We start from the raw sequence: 20599 nt of genomic DNA, 5'->3' as shown, positions 1-20599 counted from the left end.
ATCTTTGTGTCTGAAGACCATCAAAAGAGACATTTCCCAGTTGCCTACACCTGAAGCAAGCCTGCCTGAAGCATGTTTCCCTCAGCCCAAAGCAGAGAGAAGGGGAGAAGCCAAGACTCCATTGCCTATCACCGTCACTCTCCAGACTGAGCCACGTTGCTAATTTGGGACTTGAATTTAACTACTAACAGGCTTCAAATTGGCTTAGAATCAGGTGTGACTCTGATTCCACCAACATGTCAAAAGTTGTTTCAAAAGTCTCATTCTGTTGTCTAAATTGAAGGGTTTTCATTTTTGTGTGTGGAATTGTAAAGATTTGTTGAGGTACTTCAGAAAAACAGCAAGCTCTTAGCTCACATGTTCATCTTAAGCTGGAAGACCTTGCTGGAAGTCTTGTGACATTTACGGAGCCACCAAAGTTGACTTTTCTACCTTTTACGTGTGTGAGTATTTTGCCTGTATGGATGTATAAGCAACACACTCATGTAGTGGCTGCAAAGGCCAGAAGCGGGTTGAGTATCTTGGGACTGAAGTTACAGATGTTTGTGAGCTGCAATTTGGGTGCTGGGAAGCAACTGTTCTTACTTGTTTTGTTTTCATGGACAGGGATTCTCTGTGTAGCTATGACTGTCCTGGACCACGCTGACCTCGAACTCAAAGAGTTTCACCTGCATCTGCCTCGGAGTGCTGGGATTAAAGGTGTGCGCCACCACTGCCCAGCTGAAGCAAGCATTCTTAACCACTGAGCCATCTCCAGCCCCCTAGATGATTCTGTTACAGAACACTGACTATCCAAGTGGGACCATTCTACAACATGCATTATTTGAGGTGAATGTTGGACTCAGGTATAGCTTACTTCACACTTGAAGTTATTTCTCCTATGTCCACAGTGGGCAGAGACTAAGTAAAAGAACCGGTGCATGACAAGGTCAAATACAAACAAGTGTAAACTGGGTTTTCTAGGCAGTAGCTTTCTTGGAATGAAGGGTAAAGGAAGAATGAACTGCAATAAATGTGGCAGACCTGTGTTTTCTTACAGTTTTGACAGTTTTTATCTACGTGTAGTAAATGAACTGCTAACTATGAGTATGCATAAGTGTGTTGTTTACTTGCCTGCATATATGTGTCAGTGTGTGGAGACCAGAGCAACTTCAGGTGGTAGTCCTCAGTCGTTCAATGTCCACCTTGATTTTTGAGTCAGGGTCTCTCATTGACCTGGAACTCACAGATTTGCTATTTTGGCTGCTACCTGTATCCACCTCACTGGTTTGGTTCTAGGTACAGGCCAATAGGCCTGCTTTGTCTTTGTTGTTTTGTTTGGTTGCTTGTTTTTGTTTTGCCGGTGTCTGAGAAATCAAACTCAGGTTCTCATTTTACCAACTGAGCCATCTCCCAGCTCTCAGTAGCTTTTTCTGTGAGAAACGTTTTCATGTGAACTGCACATGCTGACAGCTGAGAGCTTGGCAGATAGACTCAGTAATGGCTTGTTACATGCCAACACATTCCACTGAGAACTGGAGTTGCCTGTGAGGAGAAGAGTGCTTCCTTGGCTTGTGTGAAGGAGACTGGAAGAAGAAAAACTGTTTAAACTGTACATGTTTTAGAATAAGTAGAAAATAGTTGACATTTAAACACTGGACCCCATGTGGAAAGCTGTGGTGCCCACCTTAGCTCATACACAACAACTTTGTAAGCAGATGAGACTTTTTAATGCTGGGGATCAAATCCAGGGCTTGTGCATGCTAGGCGAGTACTCTGTCTGTAAGCTACAACCTCAGCTATGTTTTTCTTAGACAAGATTTGTTGTGTATAACCCAAGCTGGCTTTGAACCTGATCCCCCTGGCTCAGCCTCCCAAGTGCTAGGATCACAAGTTTGCTCCACTATGCCTGGCAGTGCTCAAATCTTCAGCTGGAGTACCTCGGAACGGGAAAGCAGGGGCTGCCTCTTCAGTTCTCTGTCCCTTCCCTGGCTCTTTGCCACACTGCACATTGAAGACCTGTGGCTGCCCGCAGACCACTGTGTTTTACCTCCTGCCTGGACTCTCACCACTGTGCTGTACTGTTCACACCGAAGAGACAGATGCTGTGTCAGCCTCACCAACCCAACAATCAGGGCCCCACCCAGCAAAGTTAATAAAGGCCAAAATAAGCAATGAAAGACAACCTTGTAGCCAGACTTCCTCAGGACAACTCCCAGCTGGCCGTCAGGACTGTAGAAGCAAGTGAAAGTTCCATTTCTGTGATCGAAGAATTTCTTGATGTCCCGGGCACTGTTGAGCAGATCATCCTTGTCTCCATAACACTTAGGTGTGTAAAAGCACTGGGAGATTGGGGCAGAGGGAGGAAGCAGGGTCAGCAATGGCCAACACTGAGGGTTTCAAGCTAATGTTAAGGTGGGAGTCATGGTATAGAACATGTCGTCTTGCAAAGTATGCAGGGAAGGGAATGGTTGGCTGCAGGGCACAGAGTGAAATAACCATGTCTCTTAGCTATTGGGTTACCATGGTGGGAGGACTACAGAAGTGTGAGGCGTGGAGCAAGGGAGATGGCTTAGCAGCAAAGCTGCTTGCTGCCAAGTTGAATACCTCAGTTCAGGATCACATGGTGGGAGGAGAGAACTGATGCCTGTGAGTTATCCTCTGACACACACACACACACACACACACATACACACACACACACACACACACACACACACTTTTAATGTGTGACTTTAGAAATGACTACATCAAAAATAGAAAACCAGAAATCATTAGATTAAGTATTTAATCACCAAAACACTAAATTATAGCATATCATCTAATGAAACCTTTATAGTTAAGTGTAACTGTCAACTGTAAATCACATGAGACAGTAATGTAACTTATTTCAATCATAAGTTCTTTAAATGTCTCCATGCAATGGTGGCACATGCCTTTAATCCCAGAACTCAGTACGTAGAGGCAGGTGGATATCTGTGAGTTCAAGGCCAGCCTGGTCTACAGAGTTGAGTTCCAGCACAGCCAGGGCTACCCAGAGAAATCCTGTCTGATTCCCCCCCCCCAAGAAAAGAATTACCAGCTTGGCTGAAAGAAGGCTGAATTCATTCATTCTAGCCAGGAGTACAACCAGGAAACACTGCCCACTTAGGACTTGACACTGAGCCAAGAAACTGGAATATGCCTCTCCTTACTGCATGTCCCATTTGTCCCCCAAGACTGCTACCAGCTTCATTCATCCTGATGGAATACTATGTACATATTCAGAAGGAGCTGGGGCTTTGCTTAGTTGGTAGAGTCCTGGCCTAGCATACACAAAAATTCCTGGTTCAAACCTTAGCCATTATAACAAGGTGTGGTAATCCCAGTACTTGTGAGGAAGAACTAGATGATTCCAAAGTTCAAAGTCATCCTTGGCTACATAGCAAATTTGGTAACATCCTGAGCTACATCACACACACACACACACACACACACACACACACACACACCCTCCCTCCCTCCCTCCCTCCCTCCAAAAAAGAAATGTTCACTAGAAGGAAACTGAGTTTCCACAGATGGCTTGTGCCCCACTCAGGACAGCACTATGGTATGGAAGGGCAGCAGAGAACTTTTGTCAAATTCATGTTACCTTGGGGTTGGCTCTGACTGCTTCATCATCGTAGTGAAGAAGCACTTTCTGGCCTGAGTGGGTGAGGTTTACAAACACCTGCAGACAGGGATACCTGCTGTGGTCCTGGCAGCTGCCCTCACAGGTGAAGGCAAAGTCCAGCCAATCATCTGCAATGTGTGTGTGGACAGTGGTGCAGTTGGACTCCTCTCTGTTAGAGCTGTGAAATTGAAAAGAAAAGTGTTCTTCCTAAGTAGGGATGTGAGGATTTGAAAGCAACTATTGTAAAGTCAAGTTCTGCCTTCTAAGACACAGCTGAGGTGATGACCCACCACATACATCAGCACAGACATAACGTCTTAATCAGGGAGAGTGGGGGACACAGATGAGAAAAGAGCCAGGTGGCAAATGCCTGTGACCCTTGGGGTGTGTCTCGTCCACCAGCCCTAAAACAACACTGTCAGACTAGATTCGCCTGATTGAGTTCACTTGTTAGCATCATGACTGCCCAGTGTGGGCTCCAGGAATCCTCTACCAGAGATTCTAGCTCAGGAGGTCTGAGCTGAAGCCTGAGAATCTCCATACGAACAGTAGTTAAGATGCAAGTATTAGCCACCATCTGGGAGGCAGAGGCAGGCAGATCCCTATGAGTTCAAGGCCAGCCTTGTCTCTGAGTTCCAGGACTGTTACTCAGAGAACCCTGCCTTGTCTCCCCCAGCCCCAAAATGCAAGTATTAGGAAAAATGAACTAAGTACCATTACCCTAAATACTGAGCCACCAAGAATCACAATTTGATAATCCAACATCCCCTGCCATTGTTTTTAGATGTATATACCAGCTTCCTGGTGAAAGTACGACTTTGAAAAGGCTTTGGCAGTGAGACTGGTTCTGCACCTCCATCCTGCCTCCAGAGTTAGAAGCAAGTGTGTTGAGATTGCCACTGGAAAACAAGACTGGTTTTATACCAGTGAATTCCTTAGGGTGCCAAGCTACATCCTGTTCTTTATGCTCCAGGGAGTGTGGCATGATGGCACATGCTACAAGCTCCATTACATTGGACTTAGTTATATTTTCTTGGAAAACACATCTAAGAGCTTGCACTGTCATGTACAGATAATATCTTGGGTACTGTGCTAGTTACTCCTTTGTTGCTATGATAAAACTCCATGACCAAAGGCAACTCAAGGAAGGTAAGAGTTTATTTTGTCTTACGGATTCACAGGGAAGAGTCTGTCATAGCAGCAGAGCATGGCAGCATCAGGTATAAGAAGTCTTGACTGATGATTAATATTGGAGGACCCAGCCCACTGTGGGTAGCACCATCCCTAAGCAGGTCAGTTTGAACTGTATAGGAAAACTTGTTGAGCATGAACAAGTAAGTAAGCCAGACAGAAAGCCAGCAAGTGTCGTCATCCCCTTCATGGCTCCTGCCCCCATGTTCCTGTCTTCAGTTCCTGTTCTGACTTCCCCAGTAATAGACTCTGACCTGGAAGCGTAATCCAAATAAACTTTCCTCCCCTAAGTTGTTTTTTGTCATGATGTTTATCATAGCAACAGAAAGAAAACTAGAACATATAGACACCTAGGAGACAAGGCTCCATGCCTGTCTGTAAGGAAGTTTTTAGACTGGATTAGTTGAAAGGGAAGACCCACCCTAGCTGAGTGGTACCATCCCATGGGCCTGGATCCTGGGATGAATACAAAGACAAACCAACTCACCCCTCCTATTGTCTATGCCATCCACCATGTTGGCTTGTACACTCAAAATGGGAACCAAAATAGACACTTGGTTGAGTTGCTTCTCATCAGGTGTTTGGTCACAACATGAGAAAAGTGACTAGCAAACTACCTGGGACCCTCCTGCACAAGGCAAAGTGGGTAAGTCCCTTTATTCCCACTTTTTAAAGCAGTTTAAAAAAAAATGCACTATATAGTCAGTGCTTTCTACCACACTCTCACTATTAGCCATAAGCAATCATTTTCCTCTAGAACAAATGTAAGGTATGGGTGTGTGTGCCAGCATGGAGATGGGTGTCTCTGGGAGCAGAGGCCACAGCAAAATGCTGGGGTGAGTAACAGTTGATAGGCTAGGAGGTACAGGACCTGAGATCACACAAGCCTAGGAGTATGGGCAGCCTCTGGAAGGAGGGACCAGGCACTTCTATGGCACTTAGAAGACAATTCAGTCCAGCTGACACCAATAGGAGAACTAGGTCAGATTTCTGAACTCAAGAGGTATGAATTGCCAACTGTTAAGTCACCAAGTGCACAGTATGCCATTATAGCCACAATAGAAAACTATACAGATGTTCTGGAAATGTCCAAGTGTCTGTAAACCTGAAGAACAACACAGTCACTACAAGTAGTCTAAGAAAACTGTTAGGCAAGTGAAAACAGAATGAAAAAGAACTTGTGCCGGTGAGACAGTAAAGGCATTTGCCACATGAAGCTTGACCACCTCAGTGCAGACCCCACATGGTGGAACTAACTCTTAACAGCAGCCCTCAGACAGGAGTCGGGTGCACACACTCGTGAGCACACCCACACACGACCAGACATGAGTGTGGCTCGCACACTAATAAGCACATTTTAAATTTGGAAACAAAAGTTCTTTCTGAGCTTTAAGTTCTGGCCTGCTTTTCTGCCTATCTGTTGAAACTCAGCATCTTGAGGAAGTGCCACTTAAATGCTGTCTGCGTATCTATTGGAATGTAAGTTCTCTAATTCCCCCATGCTATTGTGATCTGGCTGTCTCCGGGACCTCAGAGAGCTACATGAGAAAGTGACACTGCCCCATGCACAAGGGCCAAGCCTGAACCCCTGAGGTACAACAAAGTGTATTTAGTACTTAAAAACAATGGTGTTACTTCAGTAGCTCCATGTCCCTTTGCCATGTGCCCCTCCTTTTATTGTTTGAGAATTTCAACCATGCACATAATGTGCTTGATCAACGCCAACACCCTTTGCCTTTCCCATTACCCCCTACCACTTTTTCCTCCCAGCTTCAGGTGTTTGTTGTTTTAACCCACAGAGTGTAGGACCGGCTAGTGGAGCATGGGTAACCTCTCAGGGATGGGAGTCCCTGAAGAAACTGACTCCCTCCTGCATCAGCCATCAATTGCAATAGTTCCTCTGACAAGGGTGAAACATCTCAAGTGTCTCCCACTTGTGCTGGGACTTGTCTAGCTTCATCTGCAATTCTCTGTCCCTTTCAAAGATGAGGGGTGGAGAGAAAGGTGTGAGTCACCCTAGAAATCTTAACTGCTGTCTTAGGGACCGCTCCCTTAGATGATGAAGTATGATAAGGTAAGGCAGAAATGAGCACTGGCTGCTCAGGCAATATCCTCACTGCTCCCACTAAGCAATTTCCAGAAATACTTGGAAAGTAGGACAAATATGAGATGCAGATATCCTGCAACCGTCTCCCTGATACATCGCATGTTTAAACAAGCAATCTGGGGGCTGCACAGATGGTTCAGCAGTTAAGATCACATAGTTCATGCCAGGCGTTGGTGGTGCACGCCTTTAATCCCATCACTCGGGAGGCAGAGGCAGGCGGATCTCTGTGAGTTCGAGGCCAGCCTGGTCTCCAGAGTGAGTGCCAGGATAGGCTCCAAAGCTACACAGAGAAACCCTGTCTTGAAAAACAAAAAACAAAAACAAAACAAACAAGTAACAAAACAACAAAAGATCACATAGTTCTTTTGTAGAAGACCCATGTTTGATTCCCAGCACTCTTCAGTCAGCTCAAATCCCCTGTAACTCCAGCTACAGGAATCTGACACCTCTGGCCTCCAAGAGCACACACTCTCACACACACACACAATTCAAAACAAATGTCTAAAAACACTTCTGAGGCTGTCAAAATGGCTCAGAGGGGAAAGGCATCCTCCACCATGCCTGAAACATGAGTTCAATCCCTTCAACCCACAAGGTTGAGGGAGAGAACTGACTCCCTAAAGTTGTTCCTTAACGTGGCTAGCTGGTACACGCTCTCCCCCTCTTCCTTTTCCTCCCCTCCCCACATCTTCCTCTCTCTCTCTAAATCTACCCATATGTACAGGTGTGTGTGTGTGTGTGTGTGTGTGTGTGTGTACACCCATTTATTCAACTCTAACATAGTCATGTGCCTATTTTAAAGGTAAGAAAAAATGACTAACAAGAGAAAGCTGAGAAGGAATCCTGAGGAAGAACTATAAATGTCTAATTCAAAGGCCACACAATCCCTTATGGTTACAAAAATGACCTAGGCTCAGAGCATCCTAGTAGCCACTGCAGTTAAGGAGCAAGGAGAAGTAAGATTCCAGTAAGTTACCTGATTGAGCAGGAAACAGGAGAGTTTTCTCCTGGTGGGGACAGCAGAGAAAAAGCTGGGCTGGTATCTACTAGTGGGGTGCTTTTGTGCTCCCAGCCATGCCCATCTCACCTGGCAATGAGACTGTGTGCAGAAACATGTGCTGTGAGTGTGGGGTAGCTAAGGAATACTTCACACCTCCTTCTCCACCTCCCACTCTTCAGCACGGACAAGCAAGCTCAGGACGTGCAAGGAGCATGGACTCCAGTGCTGGGCTAGGCCATCTGGGAGCTCTGGGTTTTGGCCTGTATCTCACCTGAGCATGAAGGGCTTCAACACAGTGATCCCCAACAGGAAGAGCATCAACACGGAGGAGGCCATCATGGCAACACCCAGCAGCATGGCACGGTCCTCTCCAGCGCTTGATGGAAGCTTTGGGTGCACCCTTGGTAGGTCTCCATTGCTTTTGCCTGAGGCTGGAAGTGCTGTCCTTTGGTGAGGAGGGGGGCCAAAAAGGATGCTGTGTGAGCATGAGAGAGTGCAGTCATTTGCCATTTGGCAAACCTGAATCTGGCTCACTCAGAATCATAAGCAGCTTCCTTCAACACCCCAGATTCCACACTCAGAGCTGAGACTGGTGCTATCAAAATAAGCCAATATGATATGTTGTCAAATATTTTTAAGATATAAAAAACTGGTTGTGGAGTAATTTACATTATACTGGCAAAGCATCATGTGCTGTTTAAGCTTGTTAAAAGTGGACTCTGAGAGCAAGGATGGCCCCTCTCCAAGACTACAGTATTTTTTTTGTCAAGTACACTCTAAGATTTCTTGTCCTGAGTCAGGCAGGTCCCTAAGTCTCTGTCAGAGAGAAAGAATGGCAAATAGCTAAGAGTGCAAAAATACAGTGCACAGCTTGGGGCTAGGGGAAATGGTAGTGGTTAAAGAATTAGAAAACTCAGTTCCCATTCCCAGATCCCAGGTGAATTCTGGGTAATCATGACAGTCATCTATAATTCCAGCCTGGGAAATGGTGATCGTAGAGCAAGTTTCCATAGGAGTACCATATCAATAAGCTCTGGGTCTGACTGAGTGTCCCTGCCTCAATGAGTACTATGGAAGAGCCCTTCTAGAATGATTCAGGGCATCTGTCTAGTGCCTCCACACACATGTGTGTACACACATGTGATGGGGGATATCCTTCTGTATATGTTTCACTTTTTTGTTTTTTGTTTTTCCAGACAGGGTTTCTCTGTGGCTTTGGAGGCTGTCCTGGAACTAGCTCTTGTAGACCAGGCTGGTCTCAAACTCACAGAGATCCGCCTGCCTCTGCCTCCCGAGTGCTGGGATTAAAGGCGTGCGCCACCATTGCCCGGCCTTATATGTTTCTCTTATTGGTTGATGAATAAAACACTGTTTGTCCAGTGAGGCAGGAAGATAGGTGGGAGGAAGAGAAAAGGAGAATTGTGGGAAAAGTAGGCAGAGGGAGCCAGCCACAGAGTTGCCATGCTGCCGAAGGAGTAACAAGATGCCAGGCGTTACGGGGTAAGCCACAGCCTCACGGCAATACATAGATTGATAGAAATGGGTTAATAATTAAGACAGAGCTAGCCAATAAGAAGCCCTGGACATTGGCCAACAGTTTAATAATTATAGCATCTGTGTGTTTATTTGGGGCCCAAGCGCAGTGGGACCAGCCAGGACAGAGAAAAATTTAGCAACACACATGTGTACCACACATGTGAAATAGGAAAATGGAAAATAAAAAATGCACTGCATCCCCGAGAACTGCAGAAAGGTAAAACCTTTCCAAAGGAGGTTATTGTTGCTGTCCCATCACATAAAATGCCTGTAATGGGAACCAGAGGCTGGAAGAGGTTAGAGAGAACACTACCCTACCTACTGGAAATACCCCAGTCTCAGCTCCCAGCATGCTTTGGACAGTGCTTCCTCTGTGCTCTCTGCCGGATGCCACGGACCCCTGATTGGATATCATGAGCTCCTGATTGGATGTTTTTCCATCTATTTGTTTCTTAGTATTTGTTCTTTGACTTTTCCCTGCAACATGTATAATAAACTCACTCATTGAGAAATGAAAGTATAGCTATCTTGGATTACTCTCCCTGCAGAACACATGATGGTGAATGTCTGGGACCCCAGCACTCGGGAAGTAGAGGCAGAAGGATCAGGAGTTCATGGTAGTCCTTGACTTCATAGTGGGCTTTATGTATTTAAAAGGGGGGTTCAGCAATTAAGAGCACATATGCTCTTGCAGGGGACAATGTTGGACTCCCAGCATTTACATCAAGTGGCTCACAACAGCCTGTAAGTAGTATCAGGGAGTCTAACACCCTCTTTTAGACTTCACAGACACAAGCATTATAGGTGCACATGCAGATAAGCAGGCACACACACACACAACAACAACAACAACAACTTTAAGTGCCTTTTTTAAAGGAAGAAGAATGAAAGGGACGGAGAGAGAGACTGTAACAAGACTAGGAACTACTGTGCCTGGTGGCACCTCCGTAGAGCCATCGTATCCATGACTAGAACCAAATCACCTGGGTATGGCAATTTGTCCCATTTGTCACCTGTGACACATGTTCTGGGCCTGCTTGTCTTCCAGTGAATTCTATGGTCTTTCTGAATGTGATTTCTCTATATTCTCATGAACTCTGCATGGAAAGTAGAACTGCAAAAGCCACATTTAGGATAAGTGATGAGCTGGGACAGGAGGTTGCTCTTGTTGTCCCTCCGTCCCGTCCCCCCCACCCCCGCCCCAATCACCTGAGTAAGACATCATGCCCTTAGTCTGGTCTACTGGCCACAGGTTCAAGGTCCCTCTCCCTCCCCACACCATCCCTCCATCTTTGAACAAACATGTGTTCCTCTCCACTCTGCCCTTCCTTCCTCTCCTCTCCCAGGAGCTGAGATGAATCCATTCACAGGGATATCTGCTGAGTGGCGAGGCCATCACAGTCACACACAGAGGCAGCCATAGACAGCATCCAGCCATGTAAGCATCTGCTTTGTCTTTCTGTCCATTTTTTTGGTTTTTTTTCCTAATGTGGTATTGTTTGCTAACAGTTTAAAGTCATGACAGTTCTCATTAAAATGCTTATTGCTGCCTTTTGAAAACATCACAAGATCCACATTCCTGTCTTTGAACAGCTGGCCAAGCTATACTGGCTTCCCTGTTATCAGGCCTGTGTCCTCCCATTGCCACAGTCCCTTCACTTCCCAAGGTCAGCAGCCATTCGTTTCCATTATAAGAGGCTTCGGGAAATCATAAGTCAAAGAAATGCAGCTCAGGCTCCACCAGTCTGCTGAGAAAGCTTATGAAGTTTTGAGTCAAGAAGTCCCATGGAAGGAATTGCCAGTTGCTTTTTGCTTTCTTTGCTTTGCTTTCCAGAAGCATATGCTGTACTTGAAATCATCCCCTTCTGCTTCCTCTGCCTTTTCTCCACTGGCGTGTCAGACTGTGATGATGGAGAGCCCAGGCTGTCCTAGGAGCCAGTGCTGAGAATACCATCTGTGTGTCTATGGCTGATGCCACTGTAGTTCCCAGCAAGACTTGCTTGATAAGAGTGTTGCTGTTGTTGTTGTTTTGCATTTATTTTGTGTAATGGGGGTTTCGTACATACACACACACACTATGGTTCTTGTGTGGAGGTCAGAGGACAACTTGGAACAATCAGTTCTTTCCTTCTGCCACATGGGCTCTAGGAACTGAATACAGGTTGTCAGGTTAAGCACTCTTTCCCACTGAGGGATTTTGCTTGGAAAATTTTAATTCTCTCTGTGTGTGTGTCTCTGTCTGTGTCTCTGTCTCTCTCCCTCTCCCTCTCTCTTTCCCTCTCCCTCTCTCTCTCCTTCCTTCCTCTCCTCCCCCCTTCTTCCTTTCCTCCCTCCCTCCCTCTGTATGTTTGTGGTTGTGTGCATGTATGTACATGTGCCTGTGGCAAAATTTTGGTGCACATATCCATGTGGGATCAGAGGCAGCCATGTCTCTTTTTTTCATTTTTTTTTACCACTACATATGCCAAGCTGGGAGCCTCTGGAGATTCTCCTGGCTTAGCCTCCCACTTCACCTTATAGTACTGGGATTTCAGATGCTGACCACTGAACCTAGCTAGCTCTTATGTGAGCTCAGGGGGTTTGAACGCAAATCCTCATGCATGAACCATCTCACCAAGCCTCTCCACTTTCTGTTTTGAAACATGGTCTCTCAATGGGACCTGGGGCTGTGGCTCCTCAATTGAGCTAGGCTAATCAGCCAGCAAACCCAGAGATCCTCCTGCCTTGACCTCTACCAGTGTCTGGCTTTGTGTGTGTGTGTGTGTGTTCTGAGGGACCAAGCATGCTTTCAGAGGAAGCACTGTACCAACTGGGCTATCTCCCCAGCCCTGTCTGCAGTTCATCTAATATATTCACTGCAGACACCCAATTAAAGTAGCAAGATGCATGACAAGTCGGATTCTGATCCTCCTGGGCCAGACATGCCACCTCTACTATTTCTGCCCACCTTATGCCAAGTATTTGTGGGAAGCTGACAGTCACAGAGCTCCACTGTAAAGAACTGACCACATAGAGACAGCAATAATGTAGTCATGAAGATCTCCATATGGACTCTTTAGAGAAGACAGTTATGAGTACACAGAGGACCTCAGGGAAAGGGGTACTGTCTGCAGTCACCACATCGATTACCTAATGATTGTGAAAGGAGTGGGCTTCTACTTCAGCCGAGTGGCAAACTGCCTACCTACTCTAGCTGAGCACACAGCCAGTGTTGAAAAGCTTAAAAATAAAGAGAAAACCACAAAGGACTAAAAGTACCTGAAAATGGGAATGCTAGCCTGGGCATGGTGCCATAAACTTGTAGACCCTGCCCCCAGGAAGCTGAGTCAGGAAAACCATAAGTTTGAGGCTACTCTGGAAAGATTGTGTTTTATTGAAGAAGAGGAGGAGGAGGAGGAGGAGGAGGAGGAGGAGGAGGAGGAGGAGGAGGAGGAGGAGGAGGAGGAGGTGGAGGAGGGAGGAAGAAAAACTGAAAACAAAAGACAGTAAAGTTTCACCTTCTGGGACGCAGGTTTGTGGGGTGACAGGGACAGAGACCACACCTAGTTCAAGCTAGGTGCAAAATTTCATATATTATTCACCATTCAGTTGGAGCCTGGACTCTGAAGGACCTGAGATTCAGTGTCAGGGGTGTAGACATGATGCACACACCCTTCCTTGAGAACTCACAAGAGGAATACTTTCTAAACCAGGATGCCAAGAAGAGGAAGGCCATCCAGCTGCCCTGGAATGTCATAACCTTGTAGCAATCCTCAGGGACTTGTTTAATATTCTGGCTCTGTGTTCACTTGTGTGGTAGTTGATCAATTGCTTGAGACAGTGTCTTCCTCTGTAACTAGACTGGCCTTGAATTTATGATCCTTCTACCTCAACCTCCCAAGTGCCAGGATTATGAACTTGAGCCAGCACATGAATGGAGTTTGTACTTGGAGTCTACACTACTCCAAATCCAAGGACCTCAGACTAAGAAGTCAGTTTAACACTGTCCCCTCTGACTCCCAGAAAAGCTAACAAGGATCCCAAAGAGGAGACTGTTCCAGCCTTGTTCTGGAAAATACCACAGGGTTCTAAGGACTACATGCATGCATACATACATACATACATACATACATACATACATACATACACACACACCACAGAACACAGAACACAGAACACAGGACAAAGAAACAAGGGCCTTTGGTTGCAGAACAAACAACCAGAAAAAGAGAATTAGGTCCTCACCAAAAAAAAAAAAATTCAGGTATTCTGAAAATATAAAATACACATACATGATATTTAAGAAATATAAAAAAGCCTGCTGACCGATCCACAACGAGAGCCCTCATCCAGTGCTGATGAAAGCAGAGACAGACATCCACAGATATACACTGAGCTGAAATCTGGAATTTAGTTGAAGAGAGGGAGGAATGAAGAGTGAAGGGGTCTGTACCAGGTTGGAGAAACCCACAGGAACAGTTGGCCTGAACAAGGGAGAACACATCGACCCCAGATGCTGTCTGGGAGGCCAGTACAAGACTGATCCAGACTCCTGAACATGGATGTCAATAAGGAGCCTCTGCACTCCAGGGAGCCTCTGATAGTGGATTAGTATTTTTTCCCTGGTGTAAGAAGGGACTTTGAGAGCCCATCCCACGTGAAGGGATATACTCTGGCCCTAGACAGATGGGGAAGGGCCCAGGCCCAGCACAGGAAGATTTGGTGGACACTGCAGAGCCCCTGTTGAGGGCCCTACCCTGCCTGGGGAGTGGGAGGTAGGTTGGGGGTGGGAGAGGAGGGATGGAGGTGAGGGGAGGGAGAGGGAGAAGGGACTTACATGTGAAACAAAAAAAGAAGAAATATAAAAAATAAGACCACCTAAGTTAATAGTGAGTGGAGAGATGGCTTAGAGACTAGTAGCATGTACTGCTTTTCTGGAGAACCTGAGTTTGGCTCCCAGCACCACACCGGCCACTCACAAAAGCCTGTACCTCCAGCTACAGCATTGTGGAATAGAATATTTAACTATGTAAAGATGTGTTGCATTTGCTTGTGTTGCAGAATAATTATCTAACTATGTAAGATGTGTTGCTTTTGTTTATGCTGCATTTCTATAACTATGTAATGACGTATTGCTGTTTCACCTTGCCTGTCTAAGGCACATGATTGGCCTAATGACAAGCTGAACAGCCAAAAGCTAGACAGAGGAGGGATAAGCGGGCTTGCAGTCAGAGAGCAAAGGGGAGCCAGACAGACAGACATGGAGGAAACAGGAAATCAATATGGACAGTACTTAGATGAGGTAAGCAAGCCTCAGGGCCAAGCCTCAGAGCAGCACATAGATGAACAGAAATGGGTTGATTTAAGTTGGAAAACAAGACCTAGCTAGAAGCAAGTCTGAGCTAAGGCCGAGCATTCATAATTAATAAGTCTCAGTGTCATGATTTGGGGGCTGGCAGTCCAAGAAAGCCTGCTATACCAGGGGATTGATGTCCTTTTCTGGCCTCTGGTAAGTATTTGCACACACACACACACACACACACACACACACACACACACACACACACACACAGAGAGAGAGAGAGAGACAGAGACAGAGACAGAGACAGAGACAGAGACAGAGACAGAGACAGACAGATAGACAGAGAGAGAAATAACATAAAATAAACTTTAGAAAATACAGGAAGACTTTCTAGAAATGAGAAAGTTATGTAACATGAAAGCTGCCAGGTGTGGTGCCTCATGTCTGTAAGCCAACTCTCAAGGGGCAGGAGCATTGCCCTGATTCTATAAAAAGGTTTTGTGAGGCCCAAGGAGGGCATCTGGTGTCCACCTCTTGTCGCTCTCGGCCTCATTTATTTGAGACAGGGTCTGTCACATGCCTGGAACCAGGCTGGTGATCAGTGTGCCCAGCAGCCCTCCAGCTCTCACAACACTGGGTTACAGACACATGACCACACCCAGCTTTTCACATGGATGCTTGGGATCAGAACTGGGGTCTTCTCTGATAACCCCCTATGGAAGGCCTCACCCTCCCAGAGGAGCAGAAGGATGCGTGATAGGTAGGGCATTAGTGGGGGTTGGGGAAGCTGGTAGGGGAGGATGGGAGGGAGTAGGAACTGGGATTGACATGTAAAACAATCTTGTTTCTAATTCAAATTAAAAAATAAAGTATAAAAAATTAAAAAGAAAAGAACTGGGGTCTTCATGCTTGTACACAAATAGCTCATACATACTGACCCATATCCCCAGCCCAGTTTCTGTGATTCTGATACCAGCCTAGTCTAAGATAGTTCAGCCAGTGCTACCATAGCAAGACACTGCCTCAAAAAAGTGAAAGAAAGATGAGGCAAGGAGAACAAACTTAGTGATCAGACTTAAAATCAACCTGATACACCTGAAAAGGTAATTAGTAACCAAGGATCTGGGGTCTATGAAATATCCAAAGTGCAATGCAGATGGATTTTTAAAGTAGAAGTTAAAGATTTTAAAGGAAATAGAAGAAGGCAAGCACATGGCTCACACCTGTAATCCCAGCAGTTGGGTGCTGGAGGCCGGACTATTAGAAGTTCAAGTTTCATCATTGGCTACATAGTGAGTTGGAGGCTTGCCTCATTTATATGAGACCTGGTATAAAAGATGTGGGGGTAAGAAGATAACATTGTTATAAATTTCTGATAAATCTAAAACACTGACATACAGAAAGCTACCAATCAAAATGTCACAAAAAGCAAGTTAAGGGACTGGAGAGGCTGCTCAGTAGTTAAGAGTGGGTACGGCTATCTTGCAGAGGACCTGAGGTTAGTTCCCAGCACCTGTGTTAGAAAGTTTACAAACTGCCTGTAATTCCAGCTCTGAGAGATCTGATGCTCTCTCCTGGGCTCCAAGGGCACACACATATCACACACACACACACACACACACACACACACACACACACACACACACACACACACACACACACACACGGTTATACTTGAATGAAGTGCCCGAAGAGGTCCACACATTGGATCCCATTGGAAATGGAGTTACAGGTGGTTATGAGCTGCCTAATGTGTGCTAGGAACTGAACCTTGGCCCTTTGCAACAACATTGGGCAGTATTATCCACTGAACCAGCATCTCTCCAGTCCCAGGACTGTCATTAAAAATTACTTTTATATGTATAAATGTTTTGCCTACATGTGTTTTATGCACCACAATCATGCCTGTTGCACCTGGAAGCCAGAAGAGGACACTGGATCCCCTGGAACTGGAGTTACAGAGGGTTGCAAACCACTGTGTGGGTGCTGGGAACCAAACCTGATCCTTTGAAAGAGCAGCCAATGCTCTTAACTACTGCAGCTTCTCTCCAGCTCCTTGAGTTTGCCATTTTAAGTACAGTTCCCTAATGTTGGAGTTCATAAAAATGGCCTCAATTCATCTTGACTTTAGGTCACAGAGTTCAAAATTATCCTGACTCTTCCAAAGTTAAAGTCATAAGATCTAAAGGTTTAAGGCTTGGCTACTGTAGGATGTTTGGTCATGGTTGTGGATGTCTTACTTAAATAACAAGAGACTTAGTCTAATGTGTGATTACTCTTAACCCTCAAGGCCAGATAACGAGAAATTTAGTCTAAGGCGTGGTTACTAAATGTTTGGAGAACTAAGGAAGAAGGTCTGTTTCTTCTTTGCATTACGATAAAGCAGTCTTTTGCCATTCTTCCCTTTTTGGTTGGAGTATTTAAGAATGTTGAAGAATAAATTTGGGGTATCCAGTATTCACTAGATTGCCCTCCTGATTCTCTTCTGTGTCTCTGTCTTTTCCTTAGTATCTTTACCTGTTCCTCAATCCACACTCCTCCTCTCAGGCTGGATATGACTGAAGCCCACAAAGACAGATTATTACAGATTGGTGCTGCAACATGAGACTACAGATGGCTACTACACCCTTCCTAGATTATTCCTGTCTTTGATCACATTAGATAGTTTGGGATCTTTTTAAATATTGTATTTCTCACTTAATTTCCATGTCATTAGCAATTCTTTGTAAGCTCTCTACTGATGAGAGTCCATCAATCAGGTAGGCGTAGAGTTCTTACCTGCCTCCTCAGAGCTGAATTTATTATCTTGTCTTCAGTTGCTGAGACTGTAGCAGCCCTGTCTGTAATGAACTCAGTGGTATTTACAAGCACTTGTCATCCCAGGATCTCAACAAGATTAAGAATGATCTCATTTGCTATCTAGTCAGTGAGATGAGTCAATAGCATTTTAATTATCTTTTGCCAGGATTATTAATGTCCTGGAGACAGCAACAAGCATCCTCTGTTGCACTACCCTCCTTGTCCTATCCTCCCTGCGCAGTCCTCCCTGCCCTGTCCACCCTACCCAATCCTCCATACTCTGTACTTCCTGCCCGGTCCTCCCCACCTAGTCCTCCCTGTCCAGTCCTCCGGGCCCCATCCTGTTCCCCCTCCCTGTCTGTCCTCCCTTCCCTGTCCACATTGCTCTGTCCTCCCTAACATATCCTCCCTACCCCATCCTCCCTCCCTGTCCTCCCTACCCTGTCCTCCTGCCCTGTCCTCCCTGTCCTGTCCTCCCTACCCTGTCCTACTGCTCAGTCCCCCTACCCTGTCCTCCTTCCTGCCCTATCTCCTTGCCAAGTCCTCCCTGCTCAGTCCTCCCTACCCTGTTCTCCCTGCCCTGTCCACCTTGCTCTAGGTGTGACCGTGACAGAAGCTAGCAGCCTGTCCTTTGACATCTGAACTGTGTGAGAACTGTCACATGTCACAATTCACCTGGTGAGGATTGATTCCCATACATTTGTGACTCTGGGCATGGGGCATATTCTTTTTTTTTTTTAATTTTATTAGTTCTAGTTAGGGAACAAGCTTGTTTCACATGTAAGTCCCTTCTCCCTCTCCCTCCTCCCCCCATCCTCCTCCCCCACCCCCAGCCCACCCCCACCCATCCACCCACCACTCCCCAGGCAGGGTAGGGCCCTCAATGGGGGCTCTGCAAAGTCCACCAAATCTTCCTGTGCTGGTCCTGGGCCCTTCCCCATGTGTCCAGGGCCAGAGTGTATCCCTTCACGTGGGATGGGCTCTCAAAGTGGCATGGGGCATATTCAACTAACACCTTGAAATTTGTTTCTGTTGAAAGAGAGGCTTCAGTCGTTGCTCTCACCCTTCCGGGTGTTTGTTTTTAATTGCAAAACTGTTCAACAACTTTAAAAAAACAAAAACAAACAAACAAACAAAAAAACAGCAAATGAGGTTGAATAAAAGCCACCAGCAAGTTCGGGGTAGGAGCACAGAGCTCTAACCAACTCTGCATATCAGGAATGAAAGTGAGATGTGGGTGTGTTGGGGGACAGACCAGACTGTCTTCCATGTCATGATCAATGTCTTAACTTTCACCTGATCACTGCTCAATCCTCTGCTATGCAGAGACTCCCTGTAGTTGCTCACAACAACTAGGAGAGTGGTCTGCCCTGTGTTCTGACCAATTCCCATCCCCAGTCCATCCGCTCCCTCTGCTTCTCCTTCATGCCCTATGCCAGGAGGGCAGTTAAAACTGGAGGTGAGCCGGTTTTCCAAGCTTCCTGTGGTGGGAGAGCTTGGCTTCAGGGTGTACCCCTCCCAGGAACATGCCAGCACATCTTTAATATCTCACTACTCAAAATCCCTGGGCACTGCTGTCCTCTCCTCTGCCCATTTCTGACTGCCCTGTAGCCCCAACCCTGGGACAGGTGTGGGAGCCCCACTTCCCTGAAGCTCAAAACTCTACTGTTTTGCATACCCTTGGGGAGCTGGGGTCCTAAAATAATCTTTTTCACTTCCTTCTTTATGCAGCATGACTGGGTGGGCCACCCGGGCAATCTCTGCAGTTGGGAGGCAGAGAAACGAAGACCAGGAGTTCAAGGTCAGCCTCAGCTATGTAGTAAATTTGTAGTCAATCCGGGTCTATGAGACCCCATCTCAAAACAAAAACCAAACAAACAAACAACCCCCCAAACTAACAAAACCCAAAATAATAAAAAGCTAATGTACACAGAAAATACAGACTAATCTAGTTTAGAGATTTCAGGGAGAGCATACCTCTCCCTGTGCTAGGGCACACATAGCTGTAAGTATTGCTATTTCAAGATAAGATGAGTGGCAGAGACTCAGAATCTTACAGCTGCCTAGGTGAGAGCTAACAACTGAGTCTTGGTCTGAACCATCAAGACTTCACCAATGGACCACAGGCCAGTGTCATTTCTTCACAGAAAAGGTATGTGTTGAGCACTGCCTGGGTGCTGGGGTCCAGAGCCCACATGGCCTGTGTCACCTGTGCATCCAGGTATGTTGGTCCACACCTAGAATGCCAGCATTGGAGAGTAGAGGCAGGAAGATCATTCCTAACTGTACAGAGAACTTGAGGCCAGCTCTGTCTACCTGAGACCCTGTCTCAAAACAACAACCACAGGTGGAGTTGGGGTGGAGATATGTGGTGGGAGGGGTTGGGGAATAAGACAGTGTAGATTGCAGGGACCTGGGAGGCATTGCAAGCTGGCCTCCTCAAAGCACCTACCAAACCCAACCTCCAACCTCAGGATGCCTTCTAGCAGTGCACACAGCTTGTTTGGCAGGATGCACACGGATGGGAGATTCAGGTGGGGACTTACCTGCCCTGCCGCCTCCGGCCACCCTGCAGTGTGATTTGGACGGGAATGCTGAAGGGCTGCATGTGGCCTGAGGCTGGCCAGAATGGATGCTTCTTGCCTGAGTCGTGCCCTTCTAGAACTCAGGAAGCTTAAGCATCATCGGAAATGGGGTCCCAGAGGGAATTCCCAACTCCCTGCCTAGCCACCACCACCAGGAGCTCTGGTTCCTCCAGAGCTGCAAGACCTCTAGAACTTCCTAGAGAGGTGTGACTCCGGCAGTCTAGCTGGGCAAAGGAGAACACTCAGGCACAGATGCTCGTGAAGTGACAGCATGACTCGGCAGTCAACAATTCTCCCCCAGCATTGCCTGGCACCTGCTCTACCTGGCACCTGTGTTTCCTCTGAAGCCACCAGGCGCATTGTCATAGAGACCAAAGGACTATGGAAAGTTCTGAGTCCCCAGGGACTCAGTAATTGGAGACAGACATGCCTAATAAGAAAAGGAAATATTCTGCCCCAGATACATTCC

At 46.4% G+C, this 20599-nt stretch overlaps 1 protein-coding gene across 1 annotated transcript; it reads right to left on the bottom strand.

Moving 5' to 3' along the window:
• Window positions 1-1898: 1898 nt before the first annotated feature.
• Window positions 1899-20153, bottom strand: Kcnmb3 (potassium calcium-activated channel subfamily M regulatory beta subunit 3). Its single transcript, XM_027392025.2, has 4 exons — window positions 20092-20153; window positions 8201-8374; window positions 3611-3809; window positions 1899-2321 (listed from the first exon to the last, which is right to left on the bottom strand). Exons 1-4 carry the CDS (start codon window positions 20151-20153, stop codon window positions 1899-1901), a joined length of 858 nt encoding a protein of 285 aa, XP_027247826.1.
• Window positions 20154-20599: the final 446 nt, after the last annotated feature.

Source organism: Cricetulus griseus (genome assembly GCF_003668045.3).
Source record: "Cricetulus griseus strain 17A/GY chromosome 1 unlocalized genomic scaffold, alternate assembly CriGri-PICRH-1.0 chr1_0, whole genome shotgun sequence".
Taxonomy (NCBI): domain Eukaryota; kingdom Metazoa; phylum Chordata; class Mammalia; order Rodentia; family Cricetidae; genus Cricetulus; species Cricetulus griseus.
Note: the sequence above shows the minus strand (reverse complement) of the source record. Positions and strands in the feature narration are given on the sequence as shown.